The sequence below is a fragment of the Somniosus microcephalus genome, unplaced genomic scaffold, assembly GCF_052327205.1.
Source record: "Somniosus microcephalus isolate GS21.2 unplaced genomic scaffold, FLI_Smic_1.0 scaffold368, whole genome shotgun sequence".
Classification (NCBI taxonomy): Eukaryota; Metazoa; Chordata; class Chondrichthyes; order Squaliformes; family Somniosidae; genus Somniosus; species Somniosus microcephalus.
This window is the reverse complement of record NW_028225555.1, coordinates 44,160-63,288: the sequence shown is the minus strand read 5'-3', so window position 1 is coordinate 63,288 and position 19,129 is coordinate 44,160. Positions and strand designations below refer to the sequence as shown.

General features: G+C 50.9%; 1 protein-coding gene across 1 annotated transcript in view; it reads left to right on the top strand.

Moving 5' to 3' along the window:
* LOC147081794 (NACHT, LRR and PYD domains-containing protein 3-like) overlaps positions 1-18,543 on the top strand; it is a 151,941-nt gene extending 133,398 nt beyond the window's left edge. The window contains exons 8-12 of the mRNA XM_085980667.1: positions 7,253-7,339; positions 7,481-7,651; positions 7,793-7,963; positions 8,105-8,272; positions 8,445-18,543. Coding sequence (XP_085836793.1) covers positions 7,253-7,339; positions 7,481-7,651; positions 7,793-7,963; positions 8,105-8,272; positions 8,445-8,532 — 685 coding nt within the window. The 3' untranslated portion in view covers positions 8,533-18,543. The remainder of the gene's footprint in view (positions 1-7,252; positions 7,340-7,480; positions 7,652-7,792; positions 7,964-8,104; positions 8,273-8,444) is intronic.
* Positions 18,544-19,129: the final 586 nt, after the last annotated feature.

Genomic DNA, 19,129 nt, shown 5'->3' with positions numbered 1-19,129 from the left:
TTTATTTGTCTCTAACTGTTGGGCGAATTGTAGAACAGTCACGGATTGTGTTGTTGCTCCGTAATGTAGGGAAACAAACAGTTCAGTTAAACCAGGGAGAAGCGGATTCAACACAAATATGACCAATAATAATATGATCGGTCAGTAATTCCCTCAGGACTGGAGAATCTAAAATGGATCCTTGTGACCAAGTAGGGATTTTACAGTCTTTATCGGATCAGCAGATACAGGTCACTGAGAGTCTGATAATTTAATTACAATAAATCACGTTTAATAAGGCTGGACAGGTAAACATATAAAATATAATCCGGCAGTAAAGATAAAATTAATTTAAAATGTTTTCCACATCCACCATTTCAACTAGAAACAGGAGAGAAACCCGAGTTTAAATCACTAACAGTTCGATATTTACTCCAATACCGTGCAGGGTGTGTCCTGTCGAGGGGGTAGTTTCCTGGATTGGGAATATTGGGGAATCGGGAATTCTTTCAGCTGTAAATGTTTACAATTATTCACAGTCCTGAACATTGAGTAAAGATTGATATTCAGGATCTTAAACCTGCCGGTGAAAAGGTTCCAATCTAACCGGAGTACAGACACACACCGGCCAGCGGTGGGGCCTCGCACACAGCGGGCGGCTCCTGGGTAAACCGGGGGCAGTGAACCCGGGAATTCCCCATAATCCACCCCCTGTGTGTGAGGCCCCGCTCGGGGAGGGAACTTCAAAAATTCCCCAAAAACTGCCGGGCCAGTTACCCCGAAATAAATGTAGAGCCAGTTTAATAATGGGAATAAAGTGAGAGACTCCCCTCCCCTATAAACTAGGAGCACAGGGACATTTAAAACTTGTAACGGGACAGAATAAACTCTCTTGCTGCTATTGACAAACATTCACTATAAGCCCTCTGACTCCCACAGCTACCTGGAATACACTTCCTCCCACCTCGCTTCCTGTAAGGACGCTGGCCCATTCTCCCAGTTTTTCTGATGATGCCACGTTCCATCCAGTGCTTCCGACATGTCTTCCTTTTCCCTCAACCGAGGATTCCCCTCTACCGTGGTTGACGCGGCTCTTGACCGTGTCTGTTCTGTTTCCCACACTTCTGCTCTCACCCCTTCCCCTCCCTCCCAGAACCACGATAGGTTCCCCTTGTCTTCACCTTTCACCCCACCAGCCTCCACATTTAATCTCTCCTGTCTTCCACCCTATCACAGACCTTCCCTTTTGTTCTGTCCTCCGCTCCCCCCACCTTTCCCGGCCCCGACACTTGCTTAAACATCTGTTACATCTGTAACTTGTTCCAGTTCTGACGAGGGGTCCTTGTCCTGAAACATTAACTCTGTTTCTCTCTCTCTAGATGCTGCCTGACCTGCTGGGTATTTCCAGCATTTCCTGTTTTTATTTCAGAATAAATTCTCCTTGTTATATAAAATCCTGGGGGACGGATTTTACAGCAGCAGTGAGCGTTTCACAATATAACTCACCCCGAGATATTATACAGATTAATATAATGCACAGAGTAGAAAGCACAGGGAATCACCGCTTTATCATTTAATTCTGGGAAATTCGACCGATTCCCATAAAATCCGGGATTTAAGGAGCAGCAGAACTGAGACAAGTTTCTCCAAACATGACAAGGCCGGTCACTGAGCTCCAGGAGGGTAATTCTCATCATCAGGGAATGAGACCGGACTGAGGGACATTTAAAGGCTCCACACAGACAGCACTTTATTTAATAAATACATTAACGGACAGTCCCTGAATATATGGGCAGTTGGACAGAGTGAGATACATTCCCAGTGAGGGGGGAATTTCGCAGGGGTCAGCGGGCGCGATCAGTGGCGGGTCGGGTGGGAAAATGGATTTTTCCCCAGTGGGTCGGGACCTCGCTGTCAACCCGCCACCACGTGCCTTTCCCAAATGTCGGGTCTGTCAGAGCAGAGCAGACCCGACACGTAGCGGCGGGGGAGGCAATTCAGGTCATTATAACCTTGTTAACAGAGGATTACAGTAACAACTATTTTCAGCTCGCCTTCAGAGTTTACATAGAAACATGGAAGATAGGAGCAGGAGTAGGCCAATCGGCCCCTCGAGCCTGCTCCGCCATTCAATGCGATCATGGCTGATCATCCAAATTCAGTACCCGGTCCCTGCTTTCTCCCCATACCCCTTGATCCCTTTAGCCTTAAGAAATATATCCAACTCCTCCTTGAATATCACAGAAATCACAGAAACCCCACAGTGCAGATAGAGGCCATTTCGGCCCATCGAGCCTGCACCGACACATATCCCACCCGATCCCCGTAATCCCTACACCAACACATATCCCACCCTATCCCTGTAACCCCACGTATTTAATCCCCCTAACACTAAGGGTCAATTTATCATAGCCAATCAACCTAACTCGCGCATCTTTGGACTGTGGGAGGAAACCGGAGCACCCGGAGGAAACCCACGCAAACACGGGGAGAATGTGCAAACTCCACACAGACAGTCGCCCGAGGCCGGATTCGAACCCGGGTCCCTGGCGCTGTGAGGCAACAGTGCTAACCACTATGCCACCGTTTATTGGCCTCTGCTGCCCTCTGTGGTGGAGAATTCCACAGGTTCACCACTCTCTGGGTGAAGAAATTCCTCCTCATTTCTGTCCTAAAAGGTCTACCCCTTATCCTTTAGACTGTGACCCCTGGTTCTGGACTCCCCCGCCATCGGGAACATCCTCCCTGCATCCAGTCTGTCCAGTCCTATTAGAATTTTATAAGTTTCAATGAGATCCCCTCTCATTCTTCTAAACTCCAGCGAGTACAAGCCCAATCGACCCAATCTCTCTTCATACGTCATTCCTGCCATCCCAGGTATCAGCCTGGTGAATCTTCGCTGCACTCCTTCCATGGCAAGAAAATCCTTCCTCAGATAAGGCGACCAAAACTGCACACAATACTCAAGGTGCGGCCTCACCAAGGCCCTGTACAACTGCAGCAAGACCTCCTTGTTCCTGTACTCAAACCCTCTCGCTACGAAGGCCAACATACCATTTGCCGCCTTAACCGCCTGCTGTACCTGCATGCTTACCTTCAGCGACTGGTGCACAAGGACACCCAGGTCTCATTGCACTTCCCCTTCTCCCAATCTATTGCCATTCAGATAATAATCTGCCTTCCTGTTTTTGACACCAAAGTGGATAACCTCACATTTATCCACGTTGTATTGCATCTGCCATGCTTCTGCCCAATCACCCAACCTGTCCAAATCATCCTGTAGTTTCTCGGCATCCTCCTCACAACACACACGCCCACCCATGCTTTGTTTCACCTGCAAATTTGGAGATATTACATCTAGTTCCCTTGTCTAGATCATTAATATATATTGTGAATAGCTGGGGTCCAAGGACCGATCCCTGCGGTACCCCACTAGTCACTGCCTGCCTCTCAGAAAAAGACCCGTTTATTCCAACTCTTTGCTTTCTATCTACCAACCAGTTCTCTATCCAAGTCAATACCTTGCCCCCCAATCCCATGTGCCTTAACTTTACACACTAATCTCTTATGTGGGACCTTATCGAAAGCCTTCTGAAAGTCCAAATACACCACATCCACTGGTTCTCCCTTATCTATTTTACTAGTTACTTCCTCAAAAAATTCCAGTAGATTATTCAAGCACGATTTACCTTTTGTAAATCCATGTTGACTTTGTCCGATCCTGTCACTATTTTCCAAGTGCTCTGCTATTACATCTTTTATGATGGACTCTAGCATTTTCCTCACTACCGATGTCAGGCTTACCGATGTAATTCCCTGTTTTCTCTCTACCACCTTTTTTGAACAGTGGGGTAACATTAGCTACCCTCCAATCCATGGGTACTGTTCCAGATTCCATCAAATGTTGGCAGATGATCAGCAATGCATCTACTATTTCTGGGGCCACTTCCTTAAGTACCCTAGGATGTAGATTATCAGGCCCTGGGGATTTATCGGCCTTCAATCCCATCCATTTCCCTACAAATACTGATTTCTTTCAGTTCCTCCCTTTCATCAGACCCTATGTTCCTGTGGTCCACGCTGCTCGGGGATCACGTCAGGTAACCAGGGCGGGAGTTGAAAGGCCATGGAATCATTTCATTACTTGACAGCTGGAAATGTGCTATAAAAGCTCCCATCTCACAGCTGTTCACTTTCCAAGCTCAGAAGCTGTTGCTTACTGCATTTGGAAGACAGATTGAGCTTTATGCAGGTTGCAAGTGTTTGGAGCAAACTCTCTATCCAGTGTCACCTCATTGGAACAACCTCTCTCACCATTAACAGATTGCTTCTGACATCTCAAGTTCACCTGCCATCTATTACACCAGCATGGGTCTGGTTTATACTGTCTCACCTTGGGCCTCAGAGTCTCACCACGATCAGCCCCAACACCAGCAGCACCAGGGACACCAGCAGCACCAACAGCAACACCAACCTTCTTCACAACTCCTGATGCTGCACCGCACAGAGGGCATCAACACCCGGCCACATTGCTGACCGGGTCACCAGAGATGGCCTCACCATGGCCAGAATTTCTTCACTTGGCACTGCATGCCCTGGATGACACATGATGTGCCAGGTTAACACCAGCCCACACCAACAACACAAAGCATCCCGACAATGCCCAAACCATTCCTGTCACACTCATCAGCATTGCGGGGGCTACCGTTATGTCTCACCATTCACTGCAACTCACTAAGCCACTTCCAAACATGTACACAAATCTTTCGAAGAACGGAAAGTGTTGAAAATAAAGATTTCAATGTTTGACACCACATTAACAGAAACTTCACATGAACATTGGCTAAAACACACAATTGCCTATCCTTGTGTGTTGTTAGTTGGTATGATTGGACTAGGATGAGGGTGAGTGTGAGGGGTGGCTCGTGAGATGGGGATGTGATAATATAGATAGAGAGGAATGGGTGGAGGTGCAGGGTAAGTTGGTGAGAGTAAGGATGTTCAGGAGTAGGGTGGGGAAGGCAGAGTGATGGGGATGTGATAATATAGAGAGAGATGGGTGGAGGTGCAGGGTAAGTTGGTGAGAGTAAGGATGTTCAGGAGTAGGGTGGGGAAGGCAGAGTGATGGGGATGTGACAATATAGAGAGAGATGGGTGGAGGTGCAAGATAAGTTGGTGAGAGTAAGGATGTTCAGGAGTAGGGTGGGGAAGGCAGAGTGATGGGGATGTGATAATATAGAGAGAGATGGGTGGAGGTGCAGGGTAAGTTGGTGAGAGTAAGGATGTTCAGGAGTAGGGTGGGGAAGGCAGAGTGATGGGGATGTGATAATATAGAGAGAGATGGGGGAGGTGCAGGGTAAGTTGGTGAGAGTAAGCATGTTCAGGAGTAGGGTGGGGAAGGCAGAGTGATGGGGATGTGATAATATAGAGAGAGATGGGGGGAGGTGCAGGGTAAGTTGGTGAGAGTAAGGATGTTCAGGAGTAGGGTGGGGAAGGCAGAGTGATGGGGATGTGATAATATAGAGAGAGATGGGGGAGGTGCAGGGTAAGTTGGTGAGAGTAAGCATGTTCAGGAGTAGGGTGGGGAAGGCAGAGTGATGGGGATGTGATAATATAGAGAGAGATGGGGGGAGGTGCAGGGTAAGTTGGTGAGAGTAAGGATGTTCAGGAGTAGGGTGGGGAAGGCAGAGTGATGGGGATGTGATAATATAGAGAGAGATGGGTGGAGGTGCAGGGTAAGTTGGTGAGAGTAAGGATGTTCAGGAGTAGGGTGGGGAAGGCAGAGTGATGGGGATGTGATAATATAGAGAGAGATGGGTGGAGGTGCAGGGTAAGTTGGTGAGAGTAAGGATGTTCAGGAGTAGGGTGGGGAAGGCAGAGTGATGGGGATGTGATAATATAGAGAGAGATGGGTGGAGGTGCAGGGTAAGTTGGTGAGAGTAAGGATGTTCAGGAGTAGGGTGGGGAAGGCAGAGTGATGGGGATGTGATAATATAGAGAGAGATGGGTGGAGGTGCAGGGTAAGTTGGTGAGAGTAAGGATGTTCAGGAGTAGGGTGGGGAAGGCAGAGTGATGGGGATGTGATGAGAGGCACAGCCTGATGAGGTTAAGTGAGGCTTTGCAGTAACGTTTTGTGATCTACTGAGATCATTGAAAGGTTTGTGTCACTGCAGGCTGGTCCTCCCGATGACATCCCTGCTTGAGCCCCACGGTGCAATGTGCACCCAGGCTGTGTTGGTCTCTTCCGCCCCTTGGAAGAGACGAGAACCTCCCTGCGGGCTGTGGCTCCCTCCATAATCATCTAGAGGGAGTTCTGGGAGAGCCTGGGTGCAGCCGAGCTCCCCTGTGCTGATGTCAGTGTTTGTAGAACCTCAATACTGTCGAACACAGAGCACAATGGGCAAAGTCAATGTGTGTCATCAAACCCGCTTCCCCCAATTCCCCAGAGTGAGGCCGCGACCCCCGACCCCGGACACACCCGACCCCCCCGCCGTCCCCGACCCCGGACACACCCGACCCGACCCCGGCCCGACCCTCCGCCGTCCCCGGCCCCGCCCGACCCTCCGCCAACCCCGGCCCCGCCTGACCCTCCACCGGCCCCGCCCAACCCTCCGCCAAACCCGGCCCGGCCCCGCCCTCCGCCGCCCCCGGCCCCGCCCAACCCTCCGGCTGCCCCCGCCCAACCGCCGCCCCCGGCCTCGCCCCGACCCTCTCCCGAACCCGGCCCCGCCCGACCCTCGCACCGACCCTCCACCGGCCCCGCCCGACCCTCCGCCAAACCCGGCCCGGCCCCGCCCGACCCTCGCACCGACCCTCCACCGGCCCCGCCCAACCCTCCGCCAAACCCGGCCCGGCCCCGCCCAACCCTCCAGCTGCCCCCGCCCAACCGCCGCCCCCGGCCTCGCCCCGACCCTCTCCCGGCCCCGCCCGACCCTCTCCCAGCCCCGCCCGACCCTCGCACCGACCCTCTCCCGGCCCCGGCCCCGCCCGACCCTCTGCCGACCCCGGCCCCGCCTGACCCTCCCCGACCCCGGCCGCACCCAACACCGACCCCACCCGACCCGCCACCAACTCTCCACCGACCCCGACCCCCGCCCGACCCTCCACCGACCCTCTCCCGGCCCTCCACCGGACCCCGCCCGACCGTCGCCGATGGGGAAAACCGGGTGATTAATTTCCTGAAGTACTTTCAGTGATTGTTGTAATATCCCAGAGAGAAAAGTATATCAGATCCGGACTTTGATTCAGTTTGTTTCTCTCTCTCTGTTTTTAGGCTGAATGGCATTCAATTGGGAGATTCAGGAATGAAACTAGTGTCTGTGGCTCTGAGGAACCCGGACTGTAAATTACAGAAACTGGGGTAAGTACCAGACTGTGTGAGATTGTGTTTATAATAACTGGATGTCTGACACTGAACATTATTATTAGTATCAGTAATAGTGTTATTAATAAACTCTGGGGATTGACTCTGATTCCTGTTATTTCTCTCTCTGATCCCCAGGCTGGATGCTAACAGTCTCACAGATTCTTGTGTCGAGGATCTCGCCTCCGCTCTCAGTACAAACCGCTCACTGACGGATCTGAACCTGGGTAATAATAAACTGGGAGATTCAGGAGTGAAACTACTGTCTGTGGCTCTGAGGAACCCGGACTGTAAAATACAGACACTGGGGTAAGTACCAGACTGTGTGAGATAGTGTTTATAATAACTGGATGTCTGACACTGAACATTATTATTAGTATCAGTAATAGTGTTATTAATAAACTCTGGGGATTGACTCTGATTCCTGTTATTTCTCTCTCTGATCCCCAGTCTATGGAGAGTCGGTCTCACAGATTCTTGTGCCGAGGATCTCGCCTCCGCTCTCAGTACAAACCGCTCACTGACGGATCTGAACCTGAGTAATAATAAACTGGGAGATTTAGGAGTGAAACTTGTGTCTGTGGCTCTGAGGAACCCGGACTGTAAAATACAGACACTGGGGTAAGTACCAGACTGTGTGAGATTGTGTTTATAATAACTGGATGTCTGACACTGAACATTATTATTAGTATCAGTAATAGTGTTATTAATAAACTCTGGGGATTGACTCTGATTCCTGTTATTTCTCTCTCTCATCCCCAGGCTATGGTCTGTCGGTCTCACAGATTCTTGTGTCGAGGATCTCGCCTCCGCTCTCAGTACAATGCGCTCACTGAGGGATCTGGACCTGGGAGGAAACTCCTTCACAGACCGATCTGTCCCCGCTATCCGCCGCCTCATACTGACCTGCAGGAGTCTGGAGTACATCAGGTGAGTGTTTGTGTTAATGTTTAATGTAATAAATAAAATATCAGTGGGATTCAGTCACTGTTTTGGGTAATATTTGTCTGTAATTATTATTGAAATATTAACCCCTGTCTCGCGGTTATTTACACTGTTGTTCAATCTGTTTATTTCCTGTTTAATCTTTAATCTGTTTCAGGCTGGGGTGGAATCGGTTCAGTTCATCCGGAGAAAAACAGCTGGAGTTACTGCGGGGAACAAGACGCGGACTGAGTGTGGAAGTGTGAACAGTCCAAGTGATGACCTCACTGCTCCCATTGTGTGAACATTCCAAGTGATGACCTCACTGCTCCCATTGTGTGACCATTCCAAGTGGTGACGTCACTGCTCCCATTGTGTGACCATTCCAAGTGATGACCTCACTGCTCCCATTGTGTGACCATTCCAAGTGATGACCTCACTGCTCCCATTGTGTGACCATTCGAAGTGATGACATCACTGCTCCCATTGTGTGACCATTCCAAGTGATGACCTCACTGCTCCCATTGTGTGACCATTCCAAGTGATGACCTCACTGCTCCCATTGTGTGAACAGTCCAAGTGATGACCTCACTGCTCCCATTGTGTGACCATTCCAAGTGATGACCTCACTGCTCCCATTGTGTGAACAGTCCAAGTGATGACCTCACTGCTCCCATTGTGTGACCATTCCAAGTGATGACCTCACTGCGCCCATTGTGTGACCATTCCAAGTGATGACCTCACTGCTCCCATTGTGTGATCATTGCAAGTGATGACCTCACTGCTCCCATTGTGTGACCATTCCAAGTGATGACTTCACTGCTCCCATTGTGTGACCATTCCAAGTGATGACCTCACTGCTCCCATTGTGTGACCATTCCAAGTGATGACTTCACTGCTCCCATTGTGTGACCATTCCAAGTGATGACCTCACTGCTCCCATTGTGTGACCATTCCAAGTGATGACCTCACTGCTCCCATTGTGTGACCAGTCTAAGTGATGACCTCACTGCTCCCATTGTGTGAACATTCCAAGGATGACCTCACTGCTCCCATTGTGTGACCATTCCAAGTGATGATGTCACTGCTCCCATTGTGTGAACAGTCCAAGTGATGACCTCACTGCTCCCATTGTGTGACCATTCCAAGTGATGATGTCACTGCTCCCATTGTGTGACTATTCCAAGTGATGACCTCACTGCTCCCATTGTGTGACCATTCCAAGTGATGACCTCACTGCTCCCATTGTGTCACCATTCCAAGTGATGACCTCACTGCTCCCATTGTGTGAACAGTCCAAGTGATGATGTCACTGCTCCCATTGTGTGACCATTCCAAGTGATGACCATTCCAAGTGATGACCTCACTGCTCCCATTGTGTGACCATTCCAAGTGATGACCTCACTGCTCCCATTGTGTGACCATTCCAAGTGATGACCTCACTGCTCCAATTGTGTGACCATTCCAAGTGATGACGTCACTGCTCCCATTGTGTGACCATTCCAAGTGATGACCTCACTGCTCCAATTGTGTGACCATTCCAAGTGATGACGTCACTGCTCCCATTGTGTGACCATTCCAAGTGATGACCTCACTGCTCCCATTGTGTGACCATTCCAAGTGATGACCTCACTGCTCCCATTATGTGACCATTCCAAGTGATGACCTCACTGCTCCCATTGTGTGATCATTCCAAGTGATGACCTCACTGCTCCCATTGTGTGACCATTCCAAGTGATGACCTCACTGCTCCCATTGTGTGACCATTCCAAGTGATGACGTCACTGCTCCCATTGTGTGAACAGTCCAAGTGATGACCTCACTGCTCCCATTGTGTGACCATTCCAAGTGATGATGTCACTGCTCCCATTGTGTGACCATTCCAAGTGATGACCTCACTGCTCCCATTGTGTGACCATTCCAAGTGATGACCTCACTGCTCCCATTGTGTGACCATTCCACGTGATGACCTCACTGCTCCCATTGTGTGACCATTCCAAGTGATGACCTCACTGCTCCCATTGTGTGACCATTCCAAGTGATGACCTCACTGCTCCCATTGTGTGACCATTCCAAGTGATGACTTCACTGCTCCCATTGTGTGACCATTCCAAGTGATGACCTCACTGCTCCCATTGTGTGACCATTCCAAGTGATGACCTCACTGCTCCCATTGTGTGACCAGTCTAAGTGATGACCTCACTGCTCCCATTGTGTGAACATTCCAAGGATGACCTCACTGCTCCCATTGTGTGACCATTCCAAGTGATGATGTCACTGCTCCCATTGTGTGAACAGTCCAAGTGATGACCTCACTGCTCCCATTGTGTGACCATTCCAAGTGATGTCCTCACTGCTCCCATTGTGTGACCATTCCAAGTGATGACCTCACTGCTCCCATTGTGTGACCATTCCAAGTGATGACCTCACTGCTCCCATTGTGTGACCATTCCAAGTGATGATGTCACTGCTCCCATTGTGTGACCATTCCAAGTGATGACCTCACTGCTCCCATTGTGTGACCATTCCAAGTGATGACCTCACTGCTCCCATTATGTGACCATTCCAAGTGATGACCTCACTGCTCCCATTGTGTGATCATTCCAAGTGATGACCTCACTGCTCCCATTGTGTGACCATTCCAAGTGATGACCTCACTGCTCCCATTGTGTGACCATTCCAAGTGATGACGTCACTGCTCCCATTGTGTGAACAGTCCAAGTGATGACCTCACTGCTCCCATTGTGTGACCATTCCAAGTGATGATGTCACTGCTCCCATTGTGTGACCATTCCAAGTGATGACCTCACTGCTCCCATTGTGTGACCATTCCAAGTGATGACCTCACTGCTCCCATTGTGTGACCATTCCACGTGATGACCTCACTGCTCCCATTGTGTGACCATTCCAAGTGATGACCTCACTGCTCCCATTGTGTGACCATTCCAAGTGATGACCTCACTGCTCCCATTGTGTGACCATTCCAAGTGATGACTTCACTGCTCCCATTGTGTGACCATTCCAAGTGATGACCTCACTGCTCCCATTGTGTGACCATTCCAAGTGATGACCTCACTGCTCCCATTGTGTGACCAGTCTAAGTGATGACCTCACTGCTCCCATTGTGTGAACATTCCAAGGATGACCTCACTGCTCCCATTGTGTGACCATTCCAAGTGATGATGTCACTGCTCCCATTGTGTGAACAGTCCAAGTGATGACCTCACTGCTCCCATTGTGTGACCATTCCAAGTGATGTCCTCACTGCTCCCATTGTGTGACCATTCCAAGTGATGACCTCACTGCTCCCATTGTGTGACCATTCCAAGTGATGACCTCACTGCTCCCATTGTGTGACCATTCCAAGTGATGATGTCACTGCTCCCATTGTGTGACCATTCCAAGTGATGACCTCACTGCTCCCATTGTGTGACCATTCCAAGTGATGACCTCACTGCTCCCATTGTGTGACCATTCCAAGTGATGATGTCACTGCTCCCATTGTGTGACTATTCCAAGTGATGACCTCACTGCTCCCATTGTGTGACCATTCCAAGTGATGACCTCACTGCTCCCATTGTGTCACCATTCCAAGTGATGACCTCACTGCTCCCATTGTGTGAACAGTCCAAGTGATGATGTCACTGCTCCCATTGTGTGACCATTCCAAGTGATGACCATTCCAAGTGATGACGTCACTGCTCCCATTGTGTGACCATTCCAAGTGATGACCTCACTGCTCCCATTGTGTGACCATTCCAAGTGATGACCTCACTGCTCCCATTGTGTGACCATTCCAAGTGATGACGTCACTGCTCCCATTGTGTGACCATTCCAAGTGATGACCTCACTGCTCCAATTGTGTGAACAGTCCAAGTGATGACCTCACTGCTCCCATTGTGTGACCATTCCAAGTGATGACCTCACTGCTCCCATTGTGTGACCATTCCAAGTGATGACCTCACTGCTCCCATTGTGTGATCATTCCAAGTGATGACCTCACTGCTCCCATTGTGTGACCATTCCAAGTGATGACCTCACTGCTCCCATTGTGTGACCAGTCTAAGTGATGACCTCACTGCTCCCATTGTGTGAACATTCCAAGGATGACCTCACTGCTCCCATTGTGTGACCATTCCAAGAGATGATGTCACTGCTCCCATTGTGTGAACAGTCCAAGTGATGACCTCACTGCTCCCATTGTGTGACCATTCCAAGTGATGATGTCACTGCTCCCATTGTGTGAACAGTCCAAGTGATGACCTCACTGCTCCCATTGTGTGACCATTCCAAGTGATGACCTCACTGCTCCCATTGTGTGACTATTCCAAGTGATGACCTCACTGCTCCCATTGTGTGACCATTCCAAGTGATGACCTCACTGCTCCCATTGTGTCACCATTCCAAGTGATGACCTCACTGCTCCCATTGTGTGAACAGTCCAAGTGATGATGTCACTGCTCCCATTGTGTGACCATTCCAAGTGATGACCTCACTGCTCCCATTGTGTGACCATTCCAAGTGATGACCTCGCTGCTCCAATTGTGTGACCATTCCAAGTGATGACGTCACTGCTCCCATTGTGTGACCATTCCAAGTGATGACCTCACTGCTCCAATTGTGTGACCATTCCAAGTGATGACATCACTGCTCCCATTGTGTGACCATTCCAAGTGATGACCTCACTGCTCCCATTGTGTGAACAGTCCAAGTGATGACCTCACTGCTCCCATTGTGTGACCATTCCAAGTGATGACCTCACTGCTCCCATTGTGTGACCATTCCAAGTGATGACCTCACTGCTCCCATTGTGTGATCATTCCAAGTGATGACCTCACTGCTCCCATTGTGTGACCATTCCAAGTGATGACCTCACTGCTCCCATTGTGTGACCATTCCAAGTGATGATGTCACTGCTCCCATTGTGTGACCATTCCAAGTGATGACCTCACTGCTCCCATTGTGTAACCATTCCAAGTGATGACCTCGCTGCTCCCATTGTGTGACCATTCCACGTGATGACCTCACTGCTCCCATTGTGTGACCATTCCAAGTGATGACCTCACTGCTCCCATTGTGTGACCATTCCAAGTGATGACCTCACTGCTCCAATTGTGTGACCATTCCAAGTGATGACGTCACTGCTCCCATTGTGTGACCATTCCAAGTGATGACCTCACTGCTCCCATTGTGTGACCATTCCAAGTGATGACCTCACTGCTCCCATTGTGTGACCATTCCAAGTGATGACCTCACTGCTCCCATTGTGTGACCATTCCAAGTGATGACCTCACTGCTCCCATTGTGTGACCATTCCAAGTGATGACTTCACTGCTCCCATTGTGTGACCATTCCAAGTGATGACCTCACTGCTCCCATTGTGTGACCATTCCAAGTGATGACCTCACTGCTCCCATTGTGTGACCAGTCTAAGTGATGACCTCACTGCTCCCATTGTGTGAACATTCCAAGGATGACCTCACTGCTCCCATTGTGTGACCATTCCAAGTGATGATGTCACTGCTCCCATTGTGTGAACAGTCCAAGTGATGACCTCACTGCTCCCATTGTGTGACCATTCCAAGTGATGTCCTCACTGCTCCCATTGTGTGACCATTCCAAGTGATGACCTCACTGCTCCCATTGTGTGACCATTCCAAGTGATGACCTCACTGCTCCCATTGTGTGACCATTCCAAGTGATGATGTCACTGCTCCCATTGTGTGACCATTCCAAGTGATGACCTCACTGCTCCCATTGTGTGACCATTCCAAGTGATGACCTCACTGCTCCCATTGTGTGACCATTCCAAGTGATGATGTCACTGCTCCCATTGTGTGACTATTCCAAGTGATGACCTCACTGCTCCCATTGTGTGACCATTCCAAGTGATGACCTCACTGCTCCCATTGTGTCACCATTCCAAGTGATGACCTCACTGCTCCCATTGTGTGAACAGTCCAAGTGATGATGTCACTGCTCCCATTGTGTGACCATTCCAAGTGATGACCATTCCAAGTGATGACGTCACTGCTCCCATTGTGTGACCATTCCAAGTGATGACCTCACTGCTCCCATTGTGTGACCATTCCAAGTGATGACCTCACTGCTCCCATTGTGTGACCATTCCAAGTGATGACGTCACTGCTCCCATTGTGTGACCATTCCAAGTGATGACCTCACTGCTCCCATTGTGTGATCATTCCAAGTGATGACCTCACTGCTCCCATTATGTGACCATTCCAAGTGATGACCTCACTGCTCCCATTGTGTGACCATTCCAAGTGATGACGTCACTGCTCCCATTGTGTGAACAGTCCAAGTGATGACCTCACTGCTCCCATTGTGTGACCATTCCAAGTGATGATGTCACTGCTCCCATTGTGTGACCATTCCAAGTGATGACCTCACTGCTCCCATTGTGTGACCATTCCAAGTGATGACCTCACTGCTCCCATTGTGTGACCATTCCAAGTGATGACCTCACTGCTCCCATTGTGTGACCATTCCAAGTGATGATGTCACTGCTCCCATTGTGTGACCATTCCAAGTGATGATGTCACTGCTCCCATTGTGTGACCTTTCCAAGTGATGATGTCACTGTTCCCATTGTGTGACCATTCCAAGTGATGACCTCACTGCTCCTTGTGTGAACATTCCAAGTGATGACGTCACTGCTGTCATTGTGTGACCATTCCAAGTGATGACGTCACTGCTCCCATTGTGTGACCATTTCCAAGTGATGACGTCACTGCTCCCATTGTGTGACCATTTCCAATTGATGATATCACTGCTCCTTCACCCCGCCTGGGGCCGGTAGCGGTGGGGCTCCTTCACCCCACCTGGGGCCGGTAGCGGTGGGACTTCTTCACCCCACCCGGGGTGGGACTTCACCCCGCCCGGGGCCGGTAGCGGTGGGGCTTCTTCACCCCGCCCGGGGCCGGTAGCGGTGGGGCTCCTTCACCCCACCCGTGGCCGGTAGTGGTGGGACTTCTTCACCCCGCCCGGGGCCGGTAGCGGTGGGGCTTCTTCACCCCGCCCGGGGCCGGTAGCGGTGGAGCTCCTTCACCCCGCCCGGGGCCGGTAGCGGTGGAGCTCCTTCACCCCGCCTGGGGCCGGTAGCGGTGGGGCTTCTTCATCCCGCCCGGGGCCGGTAGCGGTGGGGCTTCTTCACCCCGCCCGGGGCCGGTAGCGGTGGGGCTTCTTCACCCCGCCCGGGGCCGGTAGCGGTGGGACTTCTTCACCCCGCCCAGGGCCGGTAGCAGTGGGGCTTCTTCACCCCGCCCGGGGCCGGTAGCGGTGGGGCTCCTTCACCCCGCCTGGGGCCGGTAGCGGTGGGGCTCCTTCACCCCGCCCGGGGCCGGTAGCGGTGGGACTTCTTCACCCCGCCCGGGGCCGGTAGCGGTGGGGCTTCTTCACCCCGCCCGGGGCCGGTAGCGGTGGGGCTTCTTCACCCCGCCCGGGGCCGGTAGCGGTGGGGCTTCTTCACCCCGCCCGGGGCCGGTAGCGGTGGGACTTCTTCACCCCGCCCGGGGCCGGTAGCAGTGGGGCTTCTTCACCCCGCCCGGGGCCGGTAGCGGTGGGGCTCCTTCACCCCGCCCGGGGCCGGTAGCGGTGGGGCTCCTTCACCCACCCTGAGCCGGTAGCGGTGGGACTTCTTCACCCCGCCCAGGGCCGGTAGCGGTGGGGCTCCTTCACCCCGCCCGGGGCCGGTAGCGGTGGGACTTCTTCACCTCGCCCGGGGCCGGTAGCGGTGGGGCTCCTTCACCCCACCCGGGGCCGGTAGCGGTGGGACTTCTTCACCCCGCCCGGGGCCGGTAGCGGTGGGACTTCTTCACCCCGCCCGGGGCCGGTAGCGGTGGGACTTCACCCCGCCCGGGGCCGGTCGCGGTGGGGCTCCTTCACCCCGCCCGGGGCCGGTAGCGGTGGGACTTCTTCACCTCGCCCGGGGCCGGTAGCGGTGGGACTTCATCCCGCCCGGGGCCGGTCGCGGTGGGGCTCCTTCACCCCGCCCGGGGCCGGTAGCGGTGGGACTTCTTCACCCCGCCCGGGGCCATTAGCGGTGGGGCTCCTTCACCCCGCCCGGGGCCGGTAGTGGTGGGACTTCTTCACCCCGCCCGGGGCCGGTAGTGGTGGGACTTCACCCCGCCCGGGGCCGGTAGCGGTGGCGCTCCTTCACCCCGCCCGGGGCCGGTAGCGGTGGGACTTCACCCCGCCCGGGGCCGGTAGCGGTGGGACTTCACCCCGCCTGGGGCCGGTAGCGGTGGGACTTCACCCCGCCCGGGGCCGGTAGCGGTGGGACTTCACCCCGCCTGGGGCCGGTTGCGGTGGCGCTCCTTCACCCCGCCCGGGGCCGGTAGCGGTGGCGCTCCTTCACCCCGCCCGGGGCCGGTAGCGGTGGCGCTCCTTCACCCCGCCCGGGGCCGGTAGCGGTGGGGCTCCTCCACCCCGCCCGGGGCCGGTAGCGGTGGGACTTCACCCCGCCTGGGGCCGGTAGCGGTGGCGCTCCTTCACCCCGCCCGGGGCCGGTAGCGGTGCGGCTCCTTCAATCTCTTTGACACAACTTGCCACAATTGCCAATCACACATGTTTCCTCAAGGATAGTCGGTGCTTCAACGTTTCATCCTCCCTTAATCTCTCCCTCCATATTAACTACCCTACCCATATTCACAACCACCCCCTTGACCTCGCCATCTCGCGTGTCCTTGCTACTCCCATCGTGTCAATCACAGATAAGGCCATCTCTGGTCACTTCCTTGTATCACTCTCCACCCAAACACTCCTTCCCAAACCTCCTTCCTTCTGTTTCCGCCCCTGGAAAATATTCTCTCCCAATTCACTTTCAAAATTCCAACTGCCTAGCCTTTGGCCCTCCATTCACCTGAACATTTCTGCAGCTACTGATCTGCTCAACCACACCCTCACCTCCACCTTCGATGCCCTAGTCCCTATTAAAACCATTGCTCTCTCTCACCCCATCATTCCCCCTGGTTCGGCCCTCATCTCCACCAACTTAAGTCCAAGGGACGCAGACTTGAATGTATATTGTGGACAACTGGTTTAGCCATTCATCGCCAGATCTGGCTGGACCACATAAAGCACTATCCTGGGTTGGGTGATTGGGCAGATGCAGCAAAATGTGGATAAATGCGAGTGTGAAGGAATAGCCTTGATTCAGAGAAATACACGATACCATGAACAGATTTCTAATATTATTACAGAACATACTGGGTTTAAAAGACACACGTCTCAGCAGACACAGGCTGTAAACAGAAATACAGGCTTCTGAGAAAGAATCAGTTGATAACAAAGTTGTAAACAAGCTTTGAAATGGGAATTAGTTAAATATTCTAAAACAATGAAAGATTGAAGCAAACCATTGGTGCTTCCAAAAGGTCGACGGTTTGCAATGAACACAATGAAAAGACCCAGTTTAAAGTGTGAAGAGCTAACACGTAAAACAGAAACACAAACATTGAAAGAGGCACGTGCCTTTGAAAACGTGACATCAAGTAAAAGAAACATCTGGTCAAATAGTTTTATGTTAAACTTGGAAAACAGGAACCATAAGATTAAATATGCAACCAATTGAGATAGCTAGAAAACAAGTAAACACACAGTTAAAGTGGTTTTGATTTACATATTATAAATATAATACCAAAAAGAAGGCTTTGAAGATATGACTTCAATAGAGACACCAAGCAATTGCATTGTGTTTGTATTGAACTTGGAGAATGAGAGTCAAAATGGCTGCTAAGAACCAGTAAAGCCAATATTAAGAATTGAATGAAGAATCTTTGATAAGAATGGCATTAAACAGAAACCATTGCTGTCATTGTTTTTATGATGGTTTTTTTAACACCTAAAAGTAGAGAAATAATTATTCATGCAATAGTTGAATTGATAGTAAGAATAGAAAGCATTCAAAAGAGGTATCAATAAAGACAATTAGCTGACATCAGCAGAGAACATCAAAGAAGAAACCACTGCCAAAAGGGTATAAAAATAAGAACATGCTGAACGGGCAAAATGTTTCTCAACTCTACGGAGGCATCTCTAAGTTTTTAACTTTGAGTCTCGGGTAAATCAAAGTGATTGATTTTGGTGGATGTTCTGGATTTAGAAATAAGTGAGAAATAAATGTAACGAAAGTAAAGATTTGAGAATAAGGATCTCAGAAATGTAAGCTAATTGTATTTTGAATTGTTAATGTTGCGACTGATTCAACAGATGTTAACTGAATGTCGGCTCTTAAATTAAACTATATATTTTTAGAATTGTCTCAGAGTAATTCTGTATAGATTTGCGAACACACAAATTCTGTATACTCTTGTAATGAGGTGCAGAATTCTGGGGGGTATTCCGGACCCTCATAATATCCGGAAGGTTACAGTCTAGTTCAACTTATTAAAAATACTATCTGGTGGACGGTAACATCTTTAGTCGTTCCTTTCCTTTAGGGAGAGATAGCCTGAATCTTTAGACCCATTTAAGCATCTTATGGAATTCGGCTATCTCTAACTTAAGTTGAGGGTGAACGTCTGGGGAATACGCCTGATCTGGAATAGCCCAAAAGGGCTAGGACTGTAATTTATTCCTTCACGAGGTTATCCACTTTGGTGTCAAAAACAGGAAGGCAGATTATTATCTGAACGGCAATAGATTGGGAGAAGGGGGAAGTGCAACGAGACCTGGGTGTCCTTGTGCACCAGTCGCTGAAGTTAAGCATGCAGGTGCAGCAGGCGGTTAAGAAGGCAAATGGTATGTGATATACCTATCAATTCAGTCCATGAAAAGCGACGAGTTAAGGTAGTAACTATAGGTTTTTATTGGCTAAATAACAGAGCCCACCCTCGTGGGTGA